The sequence below is a fragment of the Takifugu rubripes genome, chromosome 6 (genome assembly GCF_901000725.2).
Source record: "Takifugu rubripes chromosome 6, fTakRub1.2, whole genome shotgun sequence".
NCBI classification, from domain to species: domain Eukaryota; kingdom Metazoa; phylum Chordata; class Actinopteri; order Tetraodontiformes; family Tetraodontidae; genus Takifugu; species Takifugu rubripes.
The window spans coordinates 10,745,986-10,773,436 of NC_042290.1; the positions used below are offsets into that span (position 1 = coordinate 10,745,986).

The window sequence follows — 27,451 nt, forward strand, 5'->3', positions numbered from 1 at the left end:
AAGAATATGACTTTTCACATTATGTAGAAGCTGGCTTGCTGTTACCCTCCCATTGAATTGCTAATGCACAATAGCGCGGCTGTCTGCATCATTTATCCTTCCAAATTGGATGCCAAATCAGTAATGTGGTTTGGCCAGCACTGACGTAGAATAAACATCCATTTTAAGTAAGTTAATGCAAAGCAAATAACCCAGATAGTGTGAATAATGGCATTAGATCCACTGCTGCGCTATCTGGAAGAAGACTGCAATATTCAATTGATTGGTTCTTTGCAGATAACAAATATTTCAGAGTTAAAGGTCAGTGGTTTTGTCATTGAGGCATTGCTGTAAACGATTTCCTGTCTTTAGCCTATTGTGTCCAGGCTACGCTCCGAGCTGTCCCATCCTATCTATCAGCGAGGACAGGCCAGGCCACACTGCTGATAAACCTACCGGATTACAGACATGCTCCTCTCACTCTCTCACACAGACGATTAGCTCTGGCCCGGCTCCACTGGGAGGGGAACCAGAGCCACTCCAGCCTCTGGGACACACTTCAGATAAGCACAAACTGGGCAGAGGAAGAAGCTGGTTGATCTGGGGGATTAGGAGACATGAAGAGGGTAGATTTGCAGCTAATTTTGGTTTTAAAAAGACAAACCGCTTTTTTATTATAGTTCAAACAATTTGGGTTTAAAACTATTATTTTATTTTGGACATCTGCTTATGTCTCACAAAGGTATGAAAAAGTAAAAGCTTTTGCCTTCAAAGCACAAATCTAATTCAAAAACTAGTTTCCATTCAAGATTTCAATTAGAATTTAATCAGGGTAAATAATTTCACACAGTACCAACGCAAACGCAATTACACTTGGTAGGCGAATGTCTCCACCTAGTGGAGGATTTGCACAACTGCAGTGTTTTTTCCCAAAGTATAATACAGGTATTCCAGTAAATTAGACATTTAAATCGCCCGATGACGCTGAATTTCATGTTAAAGATGGACTATAATCTATATACCTTCTGTCCAATGTTGAGGAAACTCTCTACTTTCCCGGCACCGTTTGTTTTCTCAGGACAAAACAAACAAACAATCAATTCTGAATCAAATGTGTAGATTTTTATTTTTAAGTGAATACTGGACGTACTTACAGAAGCTTCTGGGGTCTTGCCACAGGTCCCTAAGCACTCCTCCTCAGTTATTCAGTCTCACGTGAGTCCCAACAATTTCAAACGCTTTCACTTTCACTTTTGCAGCAACAGCGTTTTGAGCCACATGACACATACACACAAGAATTCTGATGACAACTGAATATGATATTTAAATTGACCTGAATGATTGAACATCTCAACAGCCAACTTTGCATAAGTTTGGTCACAAAAAGAACCAGAGGAATGAGAGGAACACCAACTCCACGCACTTCTGAAGGGATTAGAACCACACCGAAGCGCTTAAGGTTCTGATGATTACAACAACTGAAATGGGAAGCTACATTATTTCAGAGTTAAAGGTCAGAGTAATGGCAACTCCGGTGGTTTTGAGATAGAAAAGGCCAGAGTTTGGCATTAAAGGAAAAGCGTCAGTTTTGGTCGATCACAACAAATGCTGAACCTCCATTCAGGCTCCCGTGTTCAAGTACTCTCTAGAAATTACATTAAAACAAAACATGGCTTTGAATATTTAAAGCACGATTAAGACCAAACACACATGTTGTTGAATGAAATAAATACCAAACACAAAGAAACAGCATTAAACCACTCATTTAAAAAAAAAAATGATAAAAGTCTACTTCTAGTTCTGGAACATCAAACGGTGTAATCCAGCTCTGCATTCAGGCTTGTGTACATCTCGTAGATGGCGTCCACGGTGGCCGTGTAATTCACCAGGAACTGACGCACGTTTGCTAGACAGTCCTCCTCTTTCGCTTCCTCCCCTTTGGACAGGGCCTTGAGGAAGTTTGATCTGTACGGAGCAGCACACAACGCCGCCTGCAGCGGACAGACAAGCAAAAGAGGAATAAATACAGAAAAACAGCAAAGAAGACAAAAATGCAGCATTTTTCCTCACACTGAAGATCTTCTGAACAACCCAGCCGTGGTATTTCTTCAGCGCCTCCTCGTACGCCTTGATGACATTGACTTTAATTAAGTTGGGGTTGTTGGGGTCCTTTTCTCCATCCGCCAGACTCTGCAGGAGAACCTGGATGAACCGGAGACCCCTGTGGGGGAGAGGCAGCTTGAAATAGGACACGCCAGCAGCTCAGCACAGGGTGACCTAACCGCCCAGGCTGTCCTCACCTTTTCAGCCACATCAGGGCTAACGTGGCTCCAATTTTGGGCCACTGCGCCGCGTGGGCTTCTCGTTCCGCTTCCACGATGTCCTGCAGGGTGACGTACCTCTGAGGATCCTTAATATACACGGCTTTAATTTTCTGAGAAAAAAAGCCAGGGTGGAATTTAATTTTTCCATAGAGGCAATGCCCTAAATAATAAAAAAGAACCCAACCAGCTTCCAAAGGTCATACTTCACCTGAGCAACACGTTCAAGGACTCGCTCACACGCACACAATGTCAATAATGGCAGCAACGCAGTGTGAAAAGTCACGTTTGCACACCTGAAAGGTGCTTTGATGAGGGAGTGCAGCATCAGCGGGTTCGCCTGCAGTTGCACTCCGCGTTTTTACCACCAGATGTCACCAAAACCTTCTCACTGATCGTTTCTCCCGCTCGTTTGTTTTACTCCAAATGTAGTGAATTTAAAGTTTAAAGTCGAAACAGAAATACTTGTGGTTCAACTGGTTGTTTTTTGTTGTTGGTTGATGATTATTGCTTCTGTCCCTGCTGATTTTTAAATGTGGGCCGGGGAGTAAACATACTTGAGTAAACATACTGGGACCACATTTAGTCCGATTCTTACCGTTATGTTGCCATTAACGTCCGACTTGATGAGCCCGAACACGCTCGATCCCAGACAATCTGAAAGTGGAAGACATTTGAGCAGAGCAATGACCTTCTGGAGGTAAGAGCGCGTTGAAATGGGTGAGAAATGGCGCAAAGGAACAGTGCCGTGGACGCACCAAGAGCTCACTGTGCGCACTGTTTATCGGGTAAACAAAGAGTGTCTCTATAGGCGCAGCTGGCTCGGAAGAACTCGGCAGATCGCACGTCAGCTTTTGGTTTCATCCTTTTTTAGCGACAACGTCAGGTTTCGTGGCCGTAAGCGCCACCAGAAAATACGCGAAAGTCGGCGCCGTGACGCAGACGAGACCGACTTCAGGTGGTCCGTACTCACCGAAAAATGAAGGCAAGTGAGAGACAGCCTCCAGGAACAACTTGGTGTCCACAGCCTTGTCCGGAGGAAGCGGTTGGAACTCGTTATCCAGCAGGAGAGTCATGACACGGCCGTGAAAACTGCCGCGGAGTGATCAGCAGCGGCGGCAACAGGCAGTCAGGGCGGCGGAGCAGGAAAGAACCCGAACCCGGAAGTGTGCACCAAAGGGGGCGGAGCCTCTCCAACAGGTGGGGAATTATGCACACAGGCGCAAGAAAAGAAATACTCCTGCTTTGAGGTATTGATATTTATTTTTGACTAAGGCAGGGATTGTTTTCAACCACAGAGGTAGCGGAAGGGTACAGCTTACACGGTCAGGACTAAAATCAGGGGTGGAGAGACACTGAATACACGCACTCTGTGAAATGCTCTTGTTTTGAAGGGCTCCATCCTGTCCACCTCTGTAATGCTCACCAGCCATCAGTGCATTCACCTGATGCTGAACGAGACGGTTTGCTCAACAGACAGTATATAAATACATGTATTCTTTAGTTCTTTCCACCCTTGGCTCACACCAATGAGTGACACACATCCACCCAGCTCCCACAACACAGAGTCAATCGGAGGCTACATTTACTTCATCGCCATCGCTGTAAATCCAACACACCGCAGAGACAGCACCGCAACAACAAAAAAAAAAGCAAAGATGGCAGGTTTGTGAGTGACCAGGTGCCAGCTGAGATCTCCCGAGCCTCAGAGAAGAAGTTAGTTTGTGAGGAGCGTTATTAAAAACAAAGCTTATGAAAATAAACATTGATATTCTCTTAGAGGTATGACACACATTTTATAAATAGAATAGCATTTGAGTAACTTTGATAAAGAATTACTTGGATAAATACACTTTATACGTTTGAATAATGTTTAAATTGATTCAAAATAGGTGCCCGTCCCTCGGCAAACATCCAGAACATTCCAAGTATGGCTGTTAGCATCAGGACTCCAAAAATTAGCCAAGCGTAAACCTGCAGTGCGTCGCTCGGCTCCCTCTTCTGGCAGAGAGAGGAACTGCGTCGCCCAGGCTCTTGGAGTAGGAGAAACCTGATGCAACCAGCTTTTGTAACGATTAGCTACGTCTTCAACAGGCGCGGAGGGATTGGGCACGTGATTCACAGGCTGCAGCTGCACTCTTCGCGTCCCCGTTTGCTCGCAAGACAAATGTCGGAAATCTAGGCAAGTGGTATCTGTCCCCAAGGGCGACAACTGATGGCGAGCTCAGCGCAGAGGGATCGGCTGCTTGTCCGTCTAACTGATGTACATCTACATACACAACACTGCACTTTTTCTATGTACGTTCTCTTCTCGTGAGGTAAACAATAGCGACAGTACGTCCTTTTACTCTGGATAACCGCTGTACAAAAAAGTAACCAAAGAAAAATAAATAAGTGATATTTTTACGTCACATTTCTGAACGTTTCAACGACTGGGAAAAAAAAAACGTGATTGATTAATACGGGGGAAACGGCACCGTCTTTGGACTGCAGTTAGTTGTTGTTTTCTTTTGTCGTCACGGTGACGAGTTGCTTGGCAGCTTTAGCGATGTCGTAGGCGCACTGGATGACCTGCTGAGTGACCAGCTGGATGTCCGATGGGCAGGGGCTGTGCTCCGCCGCCTTCTGGCACTCCCCGTGAAGCCTGCTGGCGCTGGCGGTCAGGAGACACAGAGACCCTCGCACAGTCTCGGAGGACGGCCTCTGTGAGGGGACAGGTGGGACGGTTGACACTGAAATAAAAGCCTGACGTGACAAAAACTGGAAAGAATCCCTCGTGTAGGCAGCCCACTCTGTTTGAGTCAACAATGTAATCTGATTACCAGGGGACAAACCAGTTAGTTTACAATGGGCTGCTTTCTATTCAAACATTCCCTTGTGTGTGTGTGTTTGTGTGTGTGTGTGTGTGTGTGTAGCTGCTTGCTGGAGTCAGCTTACCTTGGGAAACAGGGCAGCCATCTCGGTCACTGCCAGGCGGATCTTCTCTGAGCAGGGGAGGAAGCTGTGGGACAGAGGCAAAAGACGCGATCATGTTGTGCTGTGAAAACCGCGCACGCATCTCCAGAAACCCACAACCCCGACCCACAACCCCTGCTGTGACAGCACTGACAGAGGTTAACCAGCCGATTCAACTGGGGATTTTCCCCCATCTTGATGTACCTTTCATGTTTGGTTTCCTGGGCAGCTCTGAGGAGCTCCTGTATGTTCTTTGTGATCTGTTCGGTCTTACAGATGACGTCCTCCGTGCACGGCATGGCGGCGCCTTCCCCGCCCTCCTCTCGCGGCTGCGCTACATCGGGACCTGGAAGAGGGCTGCTGTGGAAACGGTTCATTCATGAAGACACGGGTTCAAACCTCACAAATAGTCCTTGTTACCATTAGCATGAGAAGGCTATGTAGCATGAGCACAGATAACTATTGTGACCTGACAGTGAGAAGAGGCAACAGCTCCTCTGGGAGGGCCTGGCTGTACATGCAGTCACAAGAGAGTCTCAAGAGTATAAAAGAGACGGCCAGAAACCGTTGGTAACATGAGCACAGCTCAACACAGCTGTACCCTCCAGAATTACCTCCAGAGAGCTGCAGGTTTGCACATTTGCCACCTAGCTGTCAGCAAGATAAGGGTGTTATGCGGGTGTGACACCCCTTTGTGTGACATGTGCTTGCAAGTTGCACGTCCTTACCCAGTCTCCTCCAGTTCAGAATGGCTGGGAGTGGTGTCATAATCACTTTCCCGTGTGACCACCTGCCCTTCTAGACTACAGCCCTACACAGATGTCAGGAAACAACCATCAAAATGAGTAGAAAATGAGCGCTGACAACCTGTATACTAGAGTCATGCACTTCTGGAACCGAAAGCAGAGTATCAGTGAATTAGCTGTAAAGTAGATTAAGCGGAAAAGTAATAGACAATAAGGTCATGGTGGTCTTGGGCTGTGTGCCAGAGCTGGTGCAATTAGTCGATGCGAAGAAATCCGGATGCAAACTTTAGATTCAGTTATCAGTGGCTAGGGCACATCGTGATGAGCCGTTTAATCCCAGATGTGCGGGACAGACTGGGCCGCACTGGCCGGCTGACTGGAGCAAAAGCAGCCCAGTTGAAGGTTCTGGTCAGCTCATACGGCTGAACTAATGCAGATGCACGGTGGTGCATGCAAGCAGGCAGGCCAGACTACAAAAACAAAAGCAGACAAAAAGATCAGAAGGGAGAAGACTGTGGAGGTCAAAGAGGGGGATGGTCTTCACCATCCCATGGGGGGGGCTGCCTCTCAACCTAGGGGAGGCGCAGTACTTAACCCTTCGAGATCTTTCATCCCACGACCAGGACAGGGAAGAGGGGAAGGTAGGGAGGGAGGAAGCAGCCGTCCCCAAAGGTCCCCTCCCAATCTAGAAAGGGGTCAAACCAAGTTGAGCATCCTCATAATGAGATGCGTGAATAGATAAAAAGGACTGTAAAATGAGGATTAACACACAAACACGTCGCCAAAATATGATGAGTACCCCCTGCTGGCTGGTTGCAGTAAAAATGAATCATAAAAAAATCACAATTCCCACTACAAGAACGGAGAACAGATCACAGCAGTTCGGATGCATCACCCACCCACCAGCCCCGAGGTGGCACCAGACGGTGGCCTTCCTGTACTTACATTCGTCGGGAAGGGTTGTAAAATGACTCCGTCCTCGTGCCGGCCCGTTTCAACCCGGTGGGGGTATTGTTTGGGACTATAGCCTGTCTCATACATCGATATTGCGCGACCTCCGCGGGGCGGGTGTCGACTAAAGGGCGCCTGGAGCTGCGGTGGTCCGCCGGGGGCCTGCCATCGCAGGGTTGTGTTTTCAGTCTGCAGGGAATTCAGCTGAGACAACAGAACAGCATTCAAATCAAGTGTCGTGGCGGGTGGGGGGGGGGGGGGTGGTCACGTAACAGAAACCCAGCCAGACATCAACAACAAAATGGAACAGACCTAAAGGTTCCTCTAAGTGCCCTCACTTACAGGAACAGCAGGCAGGAAGCGTGACTGCTTTAGCTTTGAGTTTCCGCCTCACAAGCTTCAGCTGTGGTGTAAAAACCTCACGGATCGGCTCAAGTTTCCAAACGCTTCAGGCTGACGCTCCTCCTCCCTGACCAATCCTGACCGATTGGAGCAGCGTTACAGCAATGTTTACGTTCGAAGGGCATGTTTCTGGAGAAGCGTGTGAAGCTCGGAACCTGACTGATGACGACGACGCGCCGCTGCTTTTCTTTACATTCTTGCTAACGCGTGACTCCAAGAATGCTGCCTTCTCAACCACAAAGCACTAAAACATCCATCCTGATTAAACTGTGACAGAACAGAAGGAAGCCTGATAACCACAGGAATTTTCCTTGGCAGACGGATATTTGCTCACTGACATCAAGCAATTCAAGCAAAAATGTTGTGTCAGCAGCTATAATAAATATGCAATAACAACGATCATCTCAATTGTAATTGGCGCCGATATAAATGTATTAAGAGTAAATGAAAAGTCTTTTCTTCACGCGGCAGATGTAAATGCGCTAACCTTGCTCTGCATCAGCCGCAGCTCTTCGCTCAGGTGACAGTTGACCTTCAGAAGCTGTTGTATTTTTGCTTCCGACGCCGTGAGGGCGCTCTTCACCTCCATAAACTCCTGCACCGTGATGGGTCCGTCGGAGAGGTCGGAGGACTCGGAGCTCTGCAGCAGAAACCGTCACGTTAGGAAGGATCCTTTCACATCCCGAAGACGCCAACACTGGGACACCGGCCTTGGTCCTGCGCTCGTTGCTGCTGCTGTCCCCGCAGGTGGCTTCCTGGACCGGATCCTCGTCCGAGGCCACGCTGTCGTAATCGGGTTGGTCGTTGTCTTGGCTCTCACTGTCATGGCGACCGTCTATTCCCTGAAGGATCAGCTCCACGTTCTCTGAACAAGGGCGGCCAAAATAAGAAAAACAAACAAGCGATTAGAGACCAAACAGGCAGAAATACTCCGATGATTAAAGCCAGAATCACCTTTGGGACTTTCGCAGGCGTTACCCCACTGCCGCCGTTTAGCGTCATTCAGGATGTCGATAACCAAGGTGGCAAACTCGTTGGCACTGAACCTGGCTAACTTCTGGCGACCCTGAATAAAGCAGGTACAAGACGGGACGTTTGAGCACCGCGTTACCAAACCAAACCGGAGAGTTCTGCTGACGGGACGCGCCTGGTTTCTGGTGGACGAGTACTCCGGGTTGACAGGCAGAAAGGGCACGACTGTGGTGTCGGTCACGAGCGTGCTGTGGTTCTGCGTGGCCAACCACACTGGAAACACCACAGACACACAATTATATCATCGGCATTAACGAAGGATGACGACAGACGTTCATCAGTGTCCCACCTGCGTCAGTTTCCCTGCGGTCCACTTCATCATACACATCCATGGCGAGTTCTTCAAACTGGTGGTTACTGAGCTGGAATTTTAAAAAGCCCAAAAACGAGCCATCACCTAAAGTTCCTGTGACTTTGTTCTACGACTGAAGACACAAAACGACCTTCTGCACCCGAAAGGAGTAAAACGCGTCTCACCGACTGGAGCTTCTTCTTGGCAGCTTTGGCAAACTCCGACAAATCCAGGCTGCTTTGGAGGAGGAAAGGAGACATTTACTTTGGTTTCCCATCCAAAGCTGCACGGACCGTCGACGTCAAGCACACTTACTTATTTCTTTATCCGTCAAAAGAATGCATTACGGAGAGAATGTGACTAAATTATTATCAGAGTTTTGCGTACAACAACGGCGAGACGGGTGCTAAACAGAGCCCGTACCTGTCTGCCATCTGTGGGATGATGAAATGTTGGCCACTTCTGTGATCTGCAACACATACAGAGCCACAATCCCAATTAGAAACAGCCCTCACGTGCACTGGAGCAGCCTGGATCGACGTGGATACGCACCCGGCCGTCGCCCGCAGAGGTAAAATGTTAACCGGTCAGTGAGTTCATACTGGATCTCCACCAGCCTCTCCGCGAGCTCGTGATGCCCCGCTTGTCTGTGCACATCAGAAGAGAAAAGGTCATTTATCAAAAATGCGGATGAACGCGTCAAACAGGACGCACACGAATAATCTATAACAAGAGTTCCGCCTACAAACAGCCCTTGTTTGATGCGAGACGTCAGTCTAAAAATGATTTTAGCGTCACAAACCACAACACCAGAAATAAATGGGGGAGGATTTCCTGTTGTTTCTGCCTCTAAAATGACTGATGAAATACTCCCCAGGCTCTGCACACAAGCTTTAATGCAACACGATAGAGGAGGAACCATTAAAGCCGCTCTTTTACCTGGCGTAGTCGGTGGGGGTCTTCCCGCTGGAGTCCAGGGCCCCAGGATCAGCTCCATAGACCGCCAACAGCTCTGCTTGCAGAATCTGCCCAGCTCTTGCTGCTATATGGAGCGGAGTGTTTCCTTTCTCCTGTTGTCAACCCCAGCATAAAGAAAACATGCATTTGCAGGCAACACTGATGCGTTCTCCTTCAGTTTTTGGGTTTTTTTTCCAACCTACCGGATGGAAAAAGTTGGCCTGCGCCCCCAAAGACAGGAGTCTCAGGCAAGTCTCTAAGTTCCCGGTCCGAACACTGGAGTGGAGTTGCTGAAGAGAAACCGATAAGAATTGCATGTGAGCTCGTAAAACAGACACGATGAAAGGCAAACTGAAGACTGTTCGTCTACTTATTCACGGAACCAAATGAGTTAACTCCCTTTTCCTCCCCAAAGCTTCCACAGTTTGGATACGGAGAATTTGAAACACACTCAACCTTGCTGAGGTCCTTCGCGGTCACGCTGTCATCCTCCCGACAGGGCATCCGATGAACGTACGCCAACATCTGATATTTCGCCTTGATGAACTCTGTTTTGTTGGGACTGCGAAAAGGAGGTGCATTTATTAGAAATCGGAACTCTGCAGGTGATTCTCACATACAAACTCAAGACTGGCATGACGGTATCTGAGAGGACGTTTGATGCTGCTCCGTATTTGCTCGATGACGTGGACACTTTTGAAAGTATCCGAGATATCTCATGCGCCACTGACTGCGAGCGGTCACTGACCACCGTCAAATATCAAACGCGACATGCGGAAGTCCTAAAAAGGCACGTACTGAACTTTGTCCTGGGGATTTGCTTTGCGCTTCCCGCTCATTGAGGAGGACGGGTCCAGAAGGCTGTGTTCCCAGATGGAATTGGCTCCGTTGCCGTAGAGCGCCTGAACCATCTGAAAAATTCCACAACGTTAGGTCGGCCCGGTATGGGCCCCGTGTTTCAGTGACTGGATCTCCAGGTTCTGTCCGCATCCTCACCTGTAACTGAGACGGAGGCCACAGAGAATGAGTCAAATGTCGGACTTGGGAACTGTGTCGCCCCAGACCTCGATGGATGCTGCAGCACTCATCGCAGACCAACACCCCCCTGTTAACGGAGGCCCAGCGAGGCTCTAGAAGAGGATTCTCGTGTTAGTTACCCCAACAGACCAACAATAACAGGGTTAAAAACGTCATTCTGCACAAGTAAACTGAAGCGTTTACGGTAATTAACCCATAGGTCTGAATCAGGCTAATGTTGCTTCCCAAGGTCTTCGTGTTGTGCAAAGTTTGCACAGCTAAATCTGATGTTTGTAACGTATCTGTCGTGGGAGGCGGTCTCATTAAATTAGCGGAGCAAAGGATTATGAAGCGGATGGAACGTTGACATTTTAAAAACACCATCGAAGATTTCAAACACTTCAGGAATCGGACAAGTAAATGTAAAAACAAAGATGCACGACACACATTTCCCCACTCAGACCAGTTGTTAATTCTTTAAGCAAGATCAATAATACTCGTGCATCACATTTTATATCAACTGCGAATATTTGTTCATTTTAGCATTGCCGGCTAACTTGACGTAAGTTATAATAACGGTAGGCGCTAGCTAGCTAGCCAGGCAGCTAAAGCTAGCTCGTACGGCATCATTACCCGGAGCACTGCAATCTGCGCAGACCTCTCTGCTTCGGACTCGTTTTGACATCTCTCGATAGAATTCTTTGGAAAAAGATAGAGATGTGAAACACAACCACCAGACAAAGATGACTAGCAGACTGTGTTTAGCGACCGCAGACACTTTGCTTACTTGCCCTCCTCCCCTACTGTTGAACAAAGCAGTGTCCCATTCCGGTATTGGAAAACCTCATCTGTCTCCTACCTCGCTTCCTTCCTTCCTTCCTTCCTTTCTTGCCCTTGACGCACGTCTCATCAACTCGCACCCCCGCTAAAATGGGGACTGCGGTGTACCCGACCCTAACTAACAAGGACTCTTAATTGTTATTTTCTGAATGATAATAGCGTTAAATGTGAATATTTGTCTCACGTCTCGGAGGATGTGTGTGATTGTCTGAAGAACCAGAAGGATTTGGATGTTTGGAGCAATCCACCAGCTTCCTCCTCCTTCTAAATCTGTGTTAAGAGATGAAAAGTGAAACAATCTTTTTTTTTTTTTTTTTTTTAAAAAAAGGAAATCTAGAGTGATTAAGTAAAGACACCAAACTTGCCATAAACATTTATTGTCAGCTTGACGCTGATGCGTTTTCAGTATGTTGCGAAGCCTCCAGACAAAAGTCACGATGTTCTTTAGACTATAATGTGAAGAGTTCTGTGTCTTTGATCATTCTGACGATAAACATGGCCAAACATTCCAAACCTTTCATCTGGAATGCTGAAGCGTTCCTGGCCCATCTGAGCACGCAGCTGAAGAAGACTTGTGGTCCTTTTTTGAGTCCTGATCCTGGCCAGACTGGCAGCAGCACGCCGACCCCCTCCACCTTTAAAAAGAAAGAGGTGGTGACACCTCATCCATCCATCCATCCATCCATCCATCCATCCATCCATCCATCCGCCCATCCATCCATCTGTCCATCATCCATCCACCCATCTGACCATCATCCATCCACCCATCTGTCCATCATCCATCCACCCATCTGACCATCATCCATCCACCCATCTGTCCATCATCCATCCACCCATCTGTCCATCATCCATCCATCCATCCATTATCCACCCATCATCCATCCGTTCATCCATCCATCCATCCATCCATCCACCCATCTGTCCATCCATCCACCCATCCATCCATCCATCCATCCACCCATCTGTCCATCATCCATCCATCATCCATCCATCCATCCATCCATCCATCCATCCATCCATCCATCACCTGATTCATTTTCTACATGGTCACATGACACATATACAGCATCCAGGGGTATTTGGAAACAGGGTTAAAAGATGGATGGATGGATGGATGGATGGATGGATGGATGGATGGATGGATGACGGATGGATGGATGACGGATGGAGGATGGATGGATGGATGGATGATGGATGGATGCAGGGATGGATGGACGGATGGATGAGGTGTTTTCTTTTTAAATGTGGAGGGGGCGTCAGCGTGCGGGTTTTTTGCGTGAGTTGCTGTGACTTTAAAGGGGTGTGGGTTCTCCCAGAGACAGTGTAGCTCACTCGCTTGGTGACGACCAGCTCTCCCGTCGACGCACACACACACGCGCGCGTACGCACCAGAGCCGCTGCACCCTGCGCCCCGGAGCGATGGGAGGTACAGCCGCCGTCCTTCACCACCCCCCGTCGTGAGCGAGCGAGCGAGCGCAGCATCGTTTTTCTGCCGTGCACCGGTCGGACCAGCGCATCCGTCATGTTTTTCCCCGTCACGGAGACCGAGACGCGTCAGAAGCTGCTGCGCAACGTGAAGAAAGAGGTTGGCTCTGCGTTTTATTTCGGCCTCGCGCGCAGTTGGTGCGTGCGTGCATGTTCATGTGTGTGTGTGGACGTCGTACCGTGAGGACGAGCCTCGGAGGCCTGTTTACGATGACATTGGGTATCATTTGAGACAAAATATTTAGGGGCAGTTACAGGCTATCGGCACACGCACGGCCACAGAGGCATGTTTTTATAGATGAGGCAGGATGATGGTGTCGATGATGAAGAGGAGGAAGATAAAGAAATAAATGGCGATGTTTGTTTTTTGGAATGAGGGGTGGGTGGCTTGCACGTTGAGGGAAGTGTTGAAATGTCCTCCACCCTGATCTATGTTCCACCCAAACCCCCAAAGGTGTGACCTTGCCTCTCTGATGTTGCTGTCATCATTTGATACATCAGTTCCAGCCCAAGATGCTGTTGAAAGATTCTGCATAACTGGCTTCTCACCGGAATTAAACCTGATCCAAAGCCTCCATGATGCTAAATATCTGCTGTCCGAGGAGGAAAACCGAGAAGTCTTATTTATGACTGAAAACTGGCTTCTCCTATACATCATGCATCTCTGCTCCCCCTCACCTGTGACTCATTGCCTCTCTGGCATGCATGAATACGGTGCTGGATTCTCCATTCTGCACCAGGGAGAGGCTGGAGAGATGGGTTTAAAGCAACAGGAGACAGGAGCTGTGGGTCTGGACATGTTAGTGCTGTACAAATGAGCACAGCATGTCCTGGAGATATGTGCATCGTTAATAACAAGCCCATCATAGTATCCCTCTTATCATGAAGAAATAGATCCGGTCATAAACACGAAATAAAGAGGGTCAGCTTTGGTCTCCGGTGCTTCAATTTAAGATATTTGTTATTGTAATCATGCAGTTCCTCCGATGTATTTGGACGTGGATTTTCGCCCCATCGTTGCTTTGCCGTTCCCTCCGATTATGCTGCTGTCGCCCCCTGGAGCCGACCTGGTCTCTCACTCTACTTCTGCCTTTTATAGGTGAAACAAATCATGGAGGAGGCAGTGACCAGGAAATTTGTGCACGCCGACAGCAGCCACATCATATCCTTCTGTGGTAATTCTCTAATTCCATTGTGTCCTACATGATTGCGTCCTTCTTAAGGTGGACATCTCGAGGGAATATCAGTGTCATAGAGCGCGTTGATGATACACCCTGAATCATTTTGTATCATCCATCCATGGATAGCTGTGTTTCAAAGTAGACTAACACTCCTCAAAGGTGTTGATACTAACTAGGAGTGAGGTGTGTGTGTGTGTGAATCACATCCCTCATATCCTAGCAACCATATTCAGTGTGGTGTTGTCTATTTTTAAAGTGCCACCTGTGTTCTCTTCTTACCTGTCTGTCACATAAAATCAATAAATAAAACATTCGTCTGTCGCAGACAGAAAGTTTTTTTCGCCACGTAGGAAAATGACCCCAAAGGCAGCAGTTGAAAACGTACCCGCTCAAAAAAGCAGCGACCGACCGCTCGGACAAATATTGACCGATCGCTTGCATGTTTGTGTGCATAGCTGTTGTGGAGGCCTGCGTGCTCCACGGACTCAAGCGCCGTATCGCGGGCCTGCTCTGCAGCAACAAGGTTGCGGCACTTTTTATGAAGGTGGCGAAAAGCTTTACGCCTGCGGAAGAACTGTGCCGCAAGGTCCAGGAGCTGGAGCAGCTGATTGAAAACAGGTGAGCTGTCTTGGGTTTCCCAGTTTTAGTTGCACGTCCGTGGGTTGTAGTTCCGACACCCCATCTTAACCGTCACGTGTGCTTTTTTCTACGCTTTTTCAGCAAGCATAACAATTCTCTGAACAATGAGCGATTTCGGCAATCCAAGTTGGCCAACCTCCCTCCTCAAGCGATGAAACACCTGTGGATCCGAACAGCACTGATGGAGAAGCTTCTGGACAAAATTGTCCTGTACTTAGTGGAGAACAGCAGGTATTTGTGGATGAGTGAATATGAGCCACAGAGACCCTAGTCCAGGGGTGGGCATCGAGGGCCGTATCCAAGCCAGACTTTCTGTCCTACAGGTAAACACTTTCACCTGGGGTTCCATTTACCTTGGTGAAAGCGTTTCCTGCCTGGTAGGATGTAAATCCCGGCTTGAATTCAACCCTCGAGGACTGGATTTGACCTCCTCTGATGGGCAAGTCCAATCCATGAAAGCTGGAATCCAGCCATGTTTTGCATCCTACCAGGGAGAAACCGCTTTCACCAAGGTAAATGGAACCCCAGGTGAAAGTATTTACCTGTAGGACAGAAAGTCTGGCTTGGATACGGCCCTCGAGGACTGGATTTGCCCACCCCTGCCCTAGTCAACGCTCTCCGACATGACATGCTTTCATTTTCAGCCTGAACAGCAAAAACTGGCAAAGAGGAAGTTGTGTAACTGCCAAATCCAGGTCTGAATCTTCTAAACATTTTTTTTCTGCAGTGCTTTTTATGAGAAAGAAGCCATGCTGATGGACCCGGTGGATGGCCCAATACTTGCATCTCTATTAGGTATTTAGAGCCTGCCTAAACACCACACTAGGAACTGTCTACACCAGGGCTACCCCAGTCCATTCCTCGAGGGCAGCTCATTAGCCGGGTTTTCTGTCCTATCAGGAAGACACTGCTTTATGGAAGATGCATTTTTTGCCTGGTAGGACAGAAAACCCGTGTTGACCATGGCCCTGCAGGACTGGATTTGGGCACCCCTGATCTACAAAAATCATGGAAACACTGATTGGGCTTTAACCCCACAGTTGGTCCTTGTGCTCTGGAGTACACCAAAGTTAAGACGGCAGACCATTTCTGGACGGACCCCTCAGCCGATGAGCTTGTCCAGCGGCATCGCATCCACAGCGGCCACTGTCGGCAGGATTCACCCTCCAGACGACCCGCCCTGGTTAGATAGTCCCCAATTTAAGCCACACCTGTAATCATGACCTCCCAAAGACGTAATGTGATGTGATCGGCTTTGTTTTCTTGGTTCAGATCCAGAAGAGACAGTCCAGTGGCAGCATGGATGATCGTCCTCTCATGTGGGCTAAGGAGTATGTGGAGTCGCTGCACCAAAACTCCAGAGCTGCACTTCTGTTTGGAAAGAACAATGTGCTAGTCCAGCCAGTAAGATCAATGATCTGAGCATTTGGGAGGGATTAGAATTGTTTCCCTGTATTTACGGTGCGATCAGAATGATCACCTGGGTTTAAGAAGACCTTTTCTTGCCCATGCAGAGAGATGACATGGAGGCCATTCCGGGCTATCTGTCACTGCATCAAACCGCAGACCTCATGACGCTGAAATGGACACCAAATCAGCTGATGAATGGAAACGTGGGAGAGCTCGATTCTGAAAAAAGGTAAGCTCTAAAGATCCAACCAGCAGAGGCAAGAGAGTGTCTGAATCCAGCCTTGTAAACATAGATTATTATTACTGTTCTTCCCTCAGTGTATACTGGGATTATGCCATGACGATTCGTTTGGAGGAGATCGTGTATCTCCACTGTCACCAGCAAGGTACAGCCATCCTATCTCAAGGCTCAGCGTTTGGGAATTTTCACCCTATCGGTTACATTTTTCCAGTTAACAGTGGCGGGACAGTAGTTTTGGTGAGCCAGGACGGCATCCAGAGACCACCTCTGCATTTTCCTAAAGGGGGCCACCTCCTCCAGTTTCTCACCTGCTTGGAAACCGGCCTGCTGCCTCACGGACAACTGGACCCCCCACTCTGGAATCAGAGGGGAAAGGTTGGCAAGGAGAAGGAATTATTGTTAGAAATTGTAGTTGGAAGGAGTTTTGTGCTTCCCATCCCGATTGACTCCTTCTCATCACAGGGAAAAGTGTTCCCCAAACTGCGAAAGAGGAGCCCGCACGGCTCGTGTGATTCTGTATCGGACAAAGAAGATGATGAAGCAACCGATTATGTGTTCCGGATCCTGTTTCCTGGCAATCAGATGGAGTTCAGTAAGTGTTTTCAAGCTTCTTGCTCTTCCCCCAGTCACAATCCAGCAATCATCACAGATCGCATTTATGAGCGCATTATTACCCTGATTCACAGTTTAGGCCCATTTCCTTCACATGCATTTATTGTCGTTTGTAACCCGTCTGGCTGCGAGGATGGCGTCAGCGGTGTGATGGTGCTTCTTCCTGCATATATTTGCAGTGGCCCTGGAGCTGATCGAACAGGGTGTGAACATGTGGCAGCCGACTCCCAGAAAGTCCTCTTGTTCTTCCTGCTCGCAGAACGGCTCCTCCGACGGCTCCCTTCCTAATGGCTGCAACCAGGAAAGGTTGGCATTCCCTGAATAAGACTCGGAATTCACATCGCCCCAGTCTAAATGTGCCCCTTTTCCTTTCTGCCAGGGCTCCCTTAAAGCTCCTCTGTGACACAATGAAGTACCAGATAATCTCACGCGCTTTCTACGGCTGTGAGTGGCAACTACATTCCTTAATCTCAGTGACTGTTCCGGGTGTTGCTAAGCGCTCTTTTCTTCCAAGGGCTCGCATACTGTCGTCATCTGTCTACAGTCCGTATTCACCTTTCCGCTCTGGTCAACACCACCATTGTTGATCCCGATGTGCCCGGTGACGCTCAAGGAGGTCTTTCATTGGAGGTCTGGGAGAAGATCCTCAAGGACAGCTCTGTAAGATTTACACAGAAAATACCGGGACATAAAATTAGGATTAGGACATGTAAACATTAGAACTGTGTGTGACCGAATGTTTAGGCCTATGAGGAGAAGGAGATATACAGGCTTGTGTATTTTGGTGGTGTGGCTGCTTCGCTACGTAAAGAGGTCTGGCCCTTCCTCCTGGGGCACTACCAGTTCAACATGAATGAGAAATGTCGGCTGGAGGTATAACACACAGTACTCAGTCTTCCATACCATACACACTGTCCGGAATGTCCCAGATTTGGTTGATCCCGGGGTTGTTTTGTTTCAGATTGATGAGAAGATGCGGGCAATGTATGAGCAGACCATGAGGGATTGGCGTGGTTGTGAGGCCATCGTCCGCCAGAGGGAGAGGGAGAAACACGCCGAGGCTCTTGCCAGATGTTCATCTGGAGCCAGCGTGGAAAGAGGGCCGGTGCAGCGCGACTCCACCATCAGCACGGATGCACGTTGCACCTTAATCTGCATGCAGCCATTACCACAATACAGTGGAATTCCAAAGAAAATTCCAAAATCAGTCAGCTACTATTTGAGACTAATATTTGCTTCTTTTTGCCTTCTCCCCTTTTCTCCCACTGCAGTCATCATTAAGCAGCAGCTCCGAACAACATAATACTAATTCCCAAAGTGATTCCAGCAACGCACAGGTACAGCTCCTCATGACAATATCCCTTCATGGGGTGATGGGAGAATGCACTTTGTTCACCGTTTCCTTTGTTTTGCAGGTTTTTGAATCAGTCGAAGCCGTCAATCCGATTGAGCTGGGAGCAGATGAAGAGGCAGCACAGCAGGGTGCTCAACTCAAAGACGCCCCACAACTTTCGTCTTGCAGACAGCCATCTCCTACTCTGTCAGATCAGTACAATGGGTCAGAAAACAGCCCTCTCCCTGCAGAGGCAGTTGTAGAGTCAGCAGAAGCATCAAACATTTCCACAACACCGGCAGTAGGGGAGGACATAGTGGAGCAGCATAAGAATGAGATTCCAGAGATGGGATCAGAGAACAAGACGGCAAAGCGCTGCAGAGTCAGTGACGGGTCTGACTCCAGGTTACTCTGCCCCCAAGAGGAAAATATGCCTGATGTGCTGCGTGAGTCAAACGCTGCAGAAACAAATTCAAGATCGGCTCCAGAGAAGACAAACGTCCTAAAGTTGGAAACGGAGATCCGGAATGAATACTTCCAGGCACCACCGCTTGGGGAGACCTTGGCTTTTCAAGCACCCAAGAACAAATGTGATCAGGCATCAGACCCGAAAGAAAATAACCTCGGCCCATCGTCAAACGCCAGCGCTGCAGAGTCGGAATGTAAAGAAGCCACGGCAACCTTTTCCGAGTTAGCTGAATGTAAGAAAATTGCAGAAATTCCTTCAGAGAAACCTGGTTCAAATTCGCCAGTCAGACAAGTACTGAACGCTCTGCAGTCGCTATCGCAGTCTCGCCAATCTCCTGACACAGCAGACTCCGACGACTCTCCTTCAGCCCTGGAAATGGAGGACATACCCATAGGGACATGCGTGACCTCTGAGGATTTACATTCCAGGCCTCTAGTGGGCCTCGCTCAGCCACTCGTCTCCTTTTCACTTAAAGAGAAAATGGCATCGGAGGACCTGGTCTTGGACCGTCATCTGGACACAGACTGCAACACCAGTCCCGAGGGCACTGACCTGGGCCTTTCCGAAGAAGAACCAGAGATGGAAAATGTCCTCGCTGAGCCAGAATCTGCAGAAATGGGCAGGGAGGGTAAACGGGAAAGTTCAGGAGAACGAGTTTACTCCGTCAGTATCACACGTGCAGAACAAACAGCCTCCTTTGCATCGGCAGCATTAACTGACCCAATTGTTTTTGCAGCAAGAGACCCTGGACATGTACTTGATCAATCTGCATCGCATTGACAAAGACGTCAGACGCTGTGACAGACAATACTGGTACTTCACCACTGAAAACCTGGAGAAGCTGCGGAACATCATGTGCAGGTAGGCTGGAATTGCCCAGTTAGTTGTCGCGTGTGCGCTGCCAAAACAAGCAAACGCCAGATCTTAAAGAAAAATCTTTGTTGTCGCAGTTATGTGTGGCAGCATTTGGACACGGGTTACGTCCAAGGCATGTGCGACCTGCTGGCTCCCCTGCTGGTTATCCTGGATGACGGTCAGTGAAAGTAAAATGATGGTTAATTATGGTTAATATCGTTCAGTCTGCATTGAATTTAAACTGAATTCACTGCAATGTCCTCACAAGTATACCTTTATGGCTCTGTTGCTGTGTATCCAGAGGTCATGGCCTTTAGCTGCTTCACCGAGCTGATGAAGAGGATGAACCAGAACTTCCCCCACGGAGGTGCCATGGACTCTCACTTTGCGAACATGCGTTCTCTCATCCAAGTACGTACACGCGTGATCGAACCAACAGAATGAATGCAGACACGCGGCAGCTGTGTTTCCATCCCAACAGATTCTGGATTCTGAGCTGTTTGAGCTGATGCAGCAGAACGGAGACTACACCCACTTCTACTTCTGCTACCGGTGGTTTCTGCTCGACTTTAAAAGAGGTGGAAGGACCCGAACCCGTCACAAAACGCCCTCTGGTTGAACACAATCTGATTGTGCTGTTTTCCTTCTAACAGAGATGGTCTACGACGACGTGTTCTCCTTGTGGGAAACCATCTGGGCAGCCAAGCACACGTCCTCGGAACACTTTGTGCTCTTTGTCGCCCTGGCCCTCGTGGAAATGTACAGAGATATCATCCTGGAAAACAACATGGATTTCACTGACATCATCAAGTTTTTTAATGGTAAGAGACTCAAGGGTGACGCGCTGATTTAGGTCACATGGCTGATATTGATGGTGTTTTCTCACAGAAATGGCAGAGAGACACAACGTCCCGCAGGTGCTGATGATGGCTCGAGACTTGGTCCTCAAAGTGCAGACGCTCATAGAAAACAAGTGAAGTGGGGCGTCGTCAATGGTTCCGGGGATACTGACACATCATCCTAATGATAGTGGTTAGAGGAAAGAGTCCGTAGTCAAGGTGACCGGTCTGTATCACTACTTGTTGTAAGATAGTCGTGTATCAGCATCTCTTCCTGTTGCTCCTCTCTACACTCAACCGATGGAACTATTGCCAGTAAATGTATTATTTTTTAAAGTGTTCCTGTTCATCCAGTGAATGTACCCTTGTTAAAAACTGCTTGAAGACGTTATTTATTTTGCCTTAAATTTAGCTATTTTTTCAGGGATACAACCAAATTGTTCACCGTTTTATGACGTTCTTTCTGCCATACATAACTCGTGATGCACTTGAATATATATTTTTATTTAATCGTTCTGCTGAAAGTGTAGCTGCCATGATGATTCATGTCGTGATGCACTTGAATATGTATATTTTCACTACTATGTGGCATTATTTGATGGGTTTCAAGCTGTAAAATTCAGAGGCACGTTAGAGGAGGTTGTGTCGATGTAGCAAGTGCGGTTTTCTTCTCCAAAAAGCCATTAGAAGACCACTTTTCAGCCCCTCTGAGGCTTTGTGGTCTTCTTTGTGTCGGGCTCTGATACACACAACCCTGCCGGACATCCCAGACCGACCCTGTGAACTCTGTGCAGCTGCACACAGTTTGCATCAACAGTATTTGTTCTTCACTCATTGGCCTTCTTGTTTTCTCAGTTTCGTGCACAACAGGGTTCCTTTGGGACTGTTTGAACATCGCATCAGTAAGTTGTTAACAGTCTACTTGTGCGGTGTTGTGAAGAGCTGCCAGTTTAAACTCGTTAGGCTGCGTCGGGGTTAGTTTTACACCTTCATCTCAAGATCGACCTAAAATTAGTTCCGCTTTCCTTTTCCTCCTTCACCTCGCTATGTTTACATCGCAAAGCCAGATGGGTTCAGCTTCTCTGGCTGCTAAGTTCATAACTTTTGCATATTTGCTGCGATTTACCACACAAATTCAATCGTCACACCACCGAAAGCAGGGTTACTTAATCCGCTCTGAGGGGCGAAATCCAGCAAGGTTTTTTTTGTCCTTCCAGGCAGACGGGGAGCATTCCCATCCCAGAGTTCCAGGTTGTTTACCTGGTAGGACAGAAAGGCTTTCTGGACTGTTTCCAGTGCAGGACTGGACTGTGACGCTACTCAAGAGGTCATTCTGGTTTACAGACATGCAGACAATGTCAAAGTTTCTGCTGCGAGGAAAGAAAATAAACATTTAATGGCCCAACGGTCCTAGAGGCAACCAATTGCATTGTGGTAAAAAAAAAAAAAAAAAAAGCCATCAGAAATGGATGTTAAAGCAGGAAAGTACAAAGATATAGAATACTGCCAGGTACCAGCATCAACAGGAAATGCTTTAGTTGTGCACCGCGCAGTTGCAACAACGCCAAAACACACGTTGTCAATGTTTTGACTATCATTGCTAACGTGACCCTCTAAAAGAGTATTGCCGTCTGTGTATTGCTGTAATTGTTGTCAGAAGATTGAAGTGTAAAATGTGCAGAAAAGAAAATTAATGTATAACTATGCTAGTACATATTAAATGCAATACAATGTCTGTATATGGGCTTTCAGAAAGGTGAAAAAAAGTAACTGGAAATCTATTTTTTATGTTTTGTCTTCTCAAACTGTCAACTGGTATACTTCATTTATTGCATATTAAAACTATATTTTGCAGCCTGTCTGCTAAGTGTTATACATTTATTAGTGCTATTATGTAAAGAGACTGTTCCAGGATTCAGTTTTGCATATGTTAGAGGTACTTTTTGGACTTCTTTTGAAGTGAGTCATTTTCAGATGATAAAAGAATTCGTGGCAATGCAGAAAGGACGTTGTCACAGTAAAAGTTAACATTTTATTGGTAAAGAAAAGAGACGCATTGAAAAAAAAATAAAATCAACCGACAGGCCACTTCGGTCAGACATTCACACATACTTAAAAAAATCAACATGTAATAATAAAAAAAAAGCAGCTCACTACTTGACTTCAGATGCTGAGCAGTAACTCAATGTCTGTGATGGCACATTCAGCCAGAAAAACAAACCAGAAATGAACCTTTAGAAATGTGTCACTGTAAATAATGGATAACAAGAGCCTGGTGAAAATCATCAACTGACCAAGTATCCCAAAACTTTGGAAATTTGAATACAGCCACGGTTGCTCAATCATCTACGGTTGAAGGATGGTGAATTACCGTTCTGGAAAAGTTACACGTGACGGGAACGAGCAAAACAAATGGCAAGCTCATAAATCTGCAGATTTACACTCGCGGCCGCATCGATTCGCTTCACAGATTTACTGAAACAATACTGAACACACAAAAAAAAAAAGCAAAGGGGAGTATCGAGCTAGTCTTTTGGGGAAAACATACCATTACAATTGTGCGCTGGTGACACGAATTTGACAAATTTGCTTTATAAAAACGGTCTGTCTCTGTAATTTAATGACAGAACTCTATTGATGTTCTGCCTGTGGGGAGGAGCACAATGTTGAGGCGAGCCCGACCGTGGAATGTACTGCAGCCAGAATCATGTTGCCGTATCCTAAGGAGAGGCCCGGAGTTTAAAAAAAAAAAAAAAAAAAAAAGTAAAAGACTCAATTTACAAAATCCCCTTTGCTTCCCTCCTACTACCAATTGTGGGCCTTCTTATCGATAATGACGTGGCGGTGGGCTGTAGCTCTGAGGAGGGGGTCGACGAAGCGGCGGACTATGGCGGGGCATAGCATGGCGTGGAGGAGACTGGTAGCGTGGCGGCGGCGGTGGGGGAGGAGATCTTCGGTTATGGAAGGGAGGAGAATAGCGACCTCTAGACCTGGAACGGGATCGGGAGCGTCCCCAGTTTGGAGTGCCCCGCTCCTCGAAGACACGGATGAAGGCGGTCTCTCCCTTTAAACAACATATAGACTTTTCTGCATCTGCACCAAGGACCAATCGCATCTCATCGCTCGTGCCAACTCACTTGATGCGAACGGAACTCGGTCCGGTCCAGTCGGCGTAACGCGTACTCCATGTCCTCTCTACGGAGGAATTCCACCACGCCCTCGCCATCCCGCTGCACATCTGCAAAACAAACGTCGCCCGCCTCGCGCATGTGGTCCTTCAGATCCTGCCAGCTTCCAGTTGGTGGCAAGCCTGGAAAATATCGATGCGTGGTCAGAACCGCGTGGCAGGAACGTTTTGCATGTTGTCTTTAAACAGCAAACTCCACCTTTTATCATACATCCTTAAATAGCACCATTCAGACGATCGGACCAAGTTAAGATGGAGGTTTAGCAAAGTGAAATTTACAGAGGATGCAAACCAAGTAGATTAAATTAAATCACATGAAGAGGTTTTAAATCTGGACTCTTGCTCTCTTGAGCTGCAAGTTTACCATAAAATGCACATTTCAGACCTTGTTCAGACTATTAGCGCCGATCTGACGTTCGGACGATATCGCTGACATTAAAAATGAATGAGTGATATAAAATGAGAAAATGACACCTACCGGTCACTGGAGATGCTGGAATATGCAGCACACACGCGTTTTAGATTACCGTGCTGCGAGTCACGACTTGACCTGATCCACTTAATCGATTCGAGCTCCAGATCAACAGAAGTGAAACATATCTGGCTACGACTCATGATGTCCATTCTACCAGTCCCATTGTCCTCCAGTCCACCGCGAGAGAAAAAAATCTGCCTATGTTTCCAGGTGTTCTCTACTTGTCCCCTTTTCCTCCAGTCCACCATGAGAGAAAGAAATACATCTGCCTGACTTACGAAGCCTTCTTCTAGTCCTCCTTGTCCTTTAGTCCGCCTTGAGAGAGAACAACATCTGCCTACGACACATCCACCAATTCACCATAGCTGCGTTTCAACCAATAGCAAGTATTTTTTTAGCTCCTCGGAATGTCTTTTCCAGAAACTTAGATTCCTGTGGCCCATAGTTGTCTGCATTTCCATCCTTGCCTAAGGTCCCAGGAAGATTATGATTGTTGAGATTAGAGTTAGAATACGCGGGGGGAGGGGATGGGGGGATTGATCACTATTGGATTGCCAGTCTTGAAGAACAACCCGGCTAGCTCACCGCTGCAGACTTAAACACGCTTAGAGCATTCACACTATCAATAATCGGCACTGCAAAGCATTCCAAACTTCCTTGGGAGCAAAAAAAACTTCCCAGAGCTACATTTACACAACAGTGGTCAAAAAGAAGAGATCCTCCAAAGGCTCCTGGTGAAAGTTCCTGTCGTGGGAAAGCAGCCCATGACACATCTACCTATGACTCACGGTGTCCTCTACTTGTTCCTTGTACTCCAATCCGCCATGAGAGTTATATACATGTCTTGTATTTGTCCCCTTGTCCGCCAATCCGCCTTAAGAGAAAGAGACCGACTCCTGGCTACTGAGACTATTACTCTAATGTCCAACATCCTACCATTCCATTTGACCTCCAGGTTGATGAGAAAGGGATAGAATATGATAACCGATTATGACTCATGACGTCCACCTACCAGAAACTATGACCCGGAAATCAGACCTTCGAGTTGGGGGTCCAAACCTTCCTCTAGGTCCTCCTCCTCCTCCTCCTCCACCACCTCCTCCTCCTCCTCCTCCCATTCCACCAAATTTAGCACCAGTGGATCGAGGATACTCCACACGGAGTTTGGAGTCTCCATAAACATATCCATTCCTTCCATAGACGGCATCATCCGCATCCCTACGAGAAGAGAGCAAAGAACTCCTTACCACAGAACGCGTGTCTCTCGTGGTTATATGCCTGGAAATGACGTCTTCATCCATTTCCTGCAGTCAGCCACTGGAGAGGTTATTATACCACTACACCTTAAGGTATCCAACAAGGAGTAAAGTGAATCGATGTGCCAGAGATCATTCCTAAAACTCACCGTGGGTCTTCAAACCGGATGAACGCAAAGGGTATAGTTCCTCTATTGTTCTTCAGTTCAATTTCACGGATTTTTCCATATTTGTAGAAGAGATCTTCAATGTCTCTCTCCTGGACATCCATGGGAAGGTTTCCGACATAGATACGTCCGTCTGACATGGTGGTTAAGCACGTGATGCTGCTGACACAGAATGGAGGGGACCTGCAGGCTTTAGGATCACTTCTTGCTTTCAACAATCGTTTCTGGAGTTCTCTTTATCATTATCGTCCCAATCCAAAACTTAGTCCAATTGCCTCCATTTAGAAGAAAAAAAAGAGCAATAACCCTTGCACGGAGCCATGAAAGTAGTAAAGGATGACATTAAAAACGCGGTACAGGCCTTTAGATCCAAGCCTGAAAGCTTAAAAACACAGGATAATTCATGTTCAACAACCAGGACAAATACATTGTTAAACATTAAACAACAGTTAGTTCCATTTTGATTGGAAAAGGGACATTCCACGAGTACTGATATAGAGTATAACAATACCGCTTTGCTGTACAGGTAGTCTGACAGCTGTTAATTCACTGTCAACAGCCTGTAATTCCCCCAGTTGTTGACCTATTTGTGCTGGCGGAGGCAAGTAAATGGTGTGAGTATCTACGACCGAATCACACCTGTGCTGATATTATAGAGCACATCCGCCCTGTATTATTGCTTTATTATCGCAACACTGCTAAATGCTTACACCAGTGTGTGTAAATAAAATACAACAAAATGAATGTACGTGTGTAGACTATTACAATTTAAATACTTCAGGTATAGTCCAAGGTTATTAATCGGAAACAGACAAACCTTTAAAATGTAGGACGGATCCACCTATCAGCGACACGCTGGAATTGAGGGCAATGTTGTCAATTTCCCCCAACTTACTTTGAAAAAACAAGGATTTCTACAGTATGAAAATGTCTCCCCTTATAAAATAGAACAGCTGGGCCCATAAAAATAAAATTTTAATAAATTACGCTAGGATGCGCATAACAGTGACTATGAATGAATCAAATAAAGAAAATGAACAGAAAACTGCCGAAAAAAGTGGTGTCTTTTAATTAAACCTCAACAGCAACGAATAACTGCATGGTAATGCATCTTTAATAAAACTGTATGCAGGTGGCGCTGATCCATCAAAATTAGCATTTCAACGCCTTGCCTGATCTCGACTAGCCTAGCCTAGCCTAGCATGGGGCCTAGTCGAGCTAGGCAACTGAGGGACTTTTTGTCCAAAGAAGCGTGGGTAAATATTTGGTAATGCAAGCGTAAAATGCAGCAGGTAACATTTCTGACTTCTTTTTCAACATATATCATGCAGCGAAAGTGATAGATTGCGATAAGAGACAAGTCTCTTTGTTAAGGACGGTTGTGGGCTAGCAAGGTTTCGTTATAATGTCAAAATACACATTCAAATATGAAAAAAAAACTTGCATGGCTAACATCAGCAACATTTACAGCAGAGCGCACATAATATTTAAACATGCAGTTACCTTTCCAACGAATAGACAAAGCCTTCTTTCGCAAAACAATTCTACCGGTATTTGAAAAAGCACAGCCCCAGCGTGATCAGGTAAGGTGAACGAGGAGCAGTGTCTTCCTCTACGTTTGCATTTCCGGTAAGTAACGGATGTGTTTGTACGCATCTGCCCCCTACCGGCGACTAAGGGGACTTACGTTTATTTGGGAAAGATGTTTATTGCGGATAAACAGAGTAAAAAAGAAGAAAGTATTTTGTTTAGGGTTGAGATATTACTTTCTCTTCCCACTTTGCCGTCTCCCCACAGTTTTATGACTCCC

General features: G+C 47.1%; 4 protein-coding genes across 19 annotated transcripts; 1 reads left to right on the forward strand and 3 right to left on the reverse strand.

The window, feature by feature from the left end:
* Positions 1-1,079: 1,079 nt before the first annotated feature.
* LOC101067546 (glycolipid transfer protein-like) lies at positions 1,080-3,416 on the reverse strand. Its single transcript, XM_003965499.3, has 5 exons — positions 3,274-3,416; positions 2,899-2,957; positions 2,280-2,413; positions 2,050-2,200; positions 1,080-1,970 (listed from the first exon to the last, which is right to left on the reverse strand). Exons 1-5 carry the CDS (start codon positions 3,374-3,376, stop codon positions 1,788-1,790), a joined length of 630 nt encoding a protein of 209 aa, XP_003965548.2. The 5' UTR covers positions 3,377-3,416; the 3' UTR covers positions 1,080-1,787.
* Positions 3,417-3,544: 128 nt separating this feature from the next.
* Positions 3,545-12,056, reverse strand: LOC101067321 (ARF GTPase-activating protein GIT2-like). Of its 12 annotated transcripts, none has more exons than XM_029837154.1 (23): positions 12,007-12,056; positions 11,677-11,762; positions 11,286-11,351; positions 10,632-10,765; positions 10,434-10,546; positions 10,092-10,197; positions 9,839-9,925; positions 9,618-9,748; positions 9,231-9,325; positions 9,102-9,147; positions 8,994-8,999; positions 8,864-8,912; positions 8,676-8,748; positions 8,502-8,599; positions 8,309-8,420; positions 8,065-8,234; positions 7,842-7,994; positions 6,947-7,156; positions 6,597-6,686; positions 5,984-6,066; positions 5,460-5,615; positions 5,238-5,301; positions 3,545-5,003 (listed from the first exon to the last, which is right to left on the reverse strand). In XM_029837154.1, the coding sequence occupies exons 1-23, from the start codon at positions 12,039-12,041 to the stop codon at positions 4,794-4,796; spliced, it is 2,373 nt and encodes a 790-aa protein (XP_029693014.1). In that variant the 5' UTR covers positions 12,042-12,056; the 3' UTR covers positions 3,545-4,793. The 12 variants fall into 12 exon arrangements, with proteins under 12 accessions (XP_029693014.1, XP_029693018.1, XP_029693015.1 ...); XM_029837158.1 differs by having other exon boundaries at positions 8,065-8,219; positions 8,864-8,915; XM_029837155.1 differs by having other exon boundaries at positions 5,460-5,612; positions 8,864-8,915.
* A 661-nt stretch (positions 12,057-12,717) lies between these two features.
* sgsm1b (small G protein signaling modulator 1b) lies at positions 12,718-20,939 on the forward strand. Its single transcript, XM_029837935.1, has 24 exons — positions 12,718-13,077; positions 14,077-14,152; positions 14,614-14,776; positions 14,879-15,028; positions 15,525-15,592; positions 15,838-15,980; positions 16,070-16,201; positions 16,312-16,436; positions 16,526-16,593; positions 16,660-16,823; positions 16,911-17,040; positions 17,240-17,366; positions 17,440-17,504; positions 17,575-17,720; positions 17,805-17,933; positions 18,022-18,195; positions 18,332-18,397; positions 18,476-19,525; positions 19,599-19,723; positions 19,813-19,895; positions 20,019-20,128; positions 20,199-20,295; positions 20,371-20,538; positions 20,606-20,939. The coding sequence occupies exons 1-24, from the start codon at positions 13,015-13,017 to the stop codon at positions 20,692-20,694; spliced, it is 3,711 nt and encodes a 1,236-aa protein (XP_029693795.1). The 5' UTR covers positions 12,718-13,014; the 3' UTR covers positions 20,695-20,939.
* A 1,622-nt stretch (positions 20,940-22,561) lies between these two features.
* On the reverse strand, positions 22,562-27,300 carry srsf9 (serine and arginine rich splicing factor 9). Of its 5 annotated transcripts, XM_029837940.1 has the most exons (6): positions 27,145-27,235; positions 26,459-26,496; positions 25,624-25,800; positions 25,231-25,436; positions 23,694-23,866; positions 22,562-23,620 (listed from the first exon to the last, which is right to left on the reverse strand). In XM_029837940.1, exons 3-6 carry the CDS (start codon positions 25,779-25,781, stop codon positions 23,381-23,383), a joined length of 777 nt encoding a protein of 258 aa, XP_029693800.1. In that variant the 5' UTR covers positions 25,782-25,800; positions 26,459-26,496; positions 27,145-27,235; the 3' UTR covers positions 22,562-23,380. The 5 variants fall into 5 exon arrangements, with proteins under 5 accessions (XP_029693800.1, XP_029693797.1, XP_029693799.1 ...); XM_029837937.1 differs by lacking the exon at positions 26,459-26,496 and having other exon boundaries at positions 27,145-27,300; XM_029837939.1 differs by lacking the exon at positions 26,459-26,496 and having other exon boundaries at positions 25,624-25,803; positions 27,145-27,254.
* Positions 27,301-27,451: the final 151 nt, after the last annotated feature.

Excerpts from the sequence above, each read along its gene's own strand:
- srsf9 (XM_029837937.1), bottom strand. The coding sequence starts at position 25,781 with ATGTCAGACGGACGTATCTATGTCGGAAACCTTCCCATGGATGTCCAG. Across the intron at positions 23,867-25,230 it reads TTTCCGGGTCATAGTTTCTG|GCTTGCCACCAACTGGAAGC; the intron begins GTAGGTGGACGT and ends GATATTTTCCAG. Across the intron at positions 23,621-23,693 it reads CCGAGTTCCGTTCGCATCAA|GGAGAGACCGCCTTCATCCG; the intron begins GTGAGTTGGCAC and ends TGTTGTTTAAAG.
- LOC101067321 (XM_029837153.1), bottom strand. The coding sequence starts at position 12,041 with ATGGGCCAGGAACGCTTCAGCATTCCAGATGAAAG. Across the intron at positions 9,749-9,838 it reads AGGCCAACTTTTTCCATCCG|GAGAAAGGAAACACTCCGCT; the intron begins GTAGGTTGGAAA and ends GGTTGACAACAG. Across the intron at positions 8,749-8,863 it reads CCAAGAAGAAGCTCCAGTCG|CTCAGTAACCACCAGTTTGA; the intron begins GTGAGACGCGTT and ends TTAAAATTCCAG.
- LOC101067546 (XM_003965499.3), bottom strand. The coding sequence starts at position 3,376 with ATGACTCTCCTGCTGGATAACGAGTTCCAACCGCTTCCTCCGGACAAG. Across the intron at positions 2,958-3,273 it reads TCACTTGCCTTCATTTTTCG|ATTGTCTGGGATCGAGCGTG; the intron begins GTGAGTACGGAC and ends TTCCACTTTCAG. Across the intron at positions 2,414-2,898 it reads ACGTTAATGGCAACATAACG|AAAATTAAAGCCGTGTATAT; the intron begins GTAAGAATCGGA and ends TTTTTTTCTCAG.
- sgsm1b (XM_029837935.1), top strand. The coding sequence starts at position 13,015 with ATGTTTTTCCCCGTCACGGAGACCGAGACGCGTCAGAAGCTGCTGCGC. Across the intron at positions 19,526-19,598 it reads CAGGAGAACGAGTTTACTCC|CAAGAGACCCTGGACATGTA; the intron begins GTCAGTATCACA and ends TTGTTTTTGCAG. Across the intron at positions 20,539-20,605 it reads CATCATCAAGTTTTTTAATG|AAATGGCAGAGAGACACAAC; the intron begins GTAAGAGACTCA and ends GTTTTCTCACAG.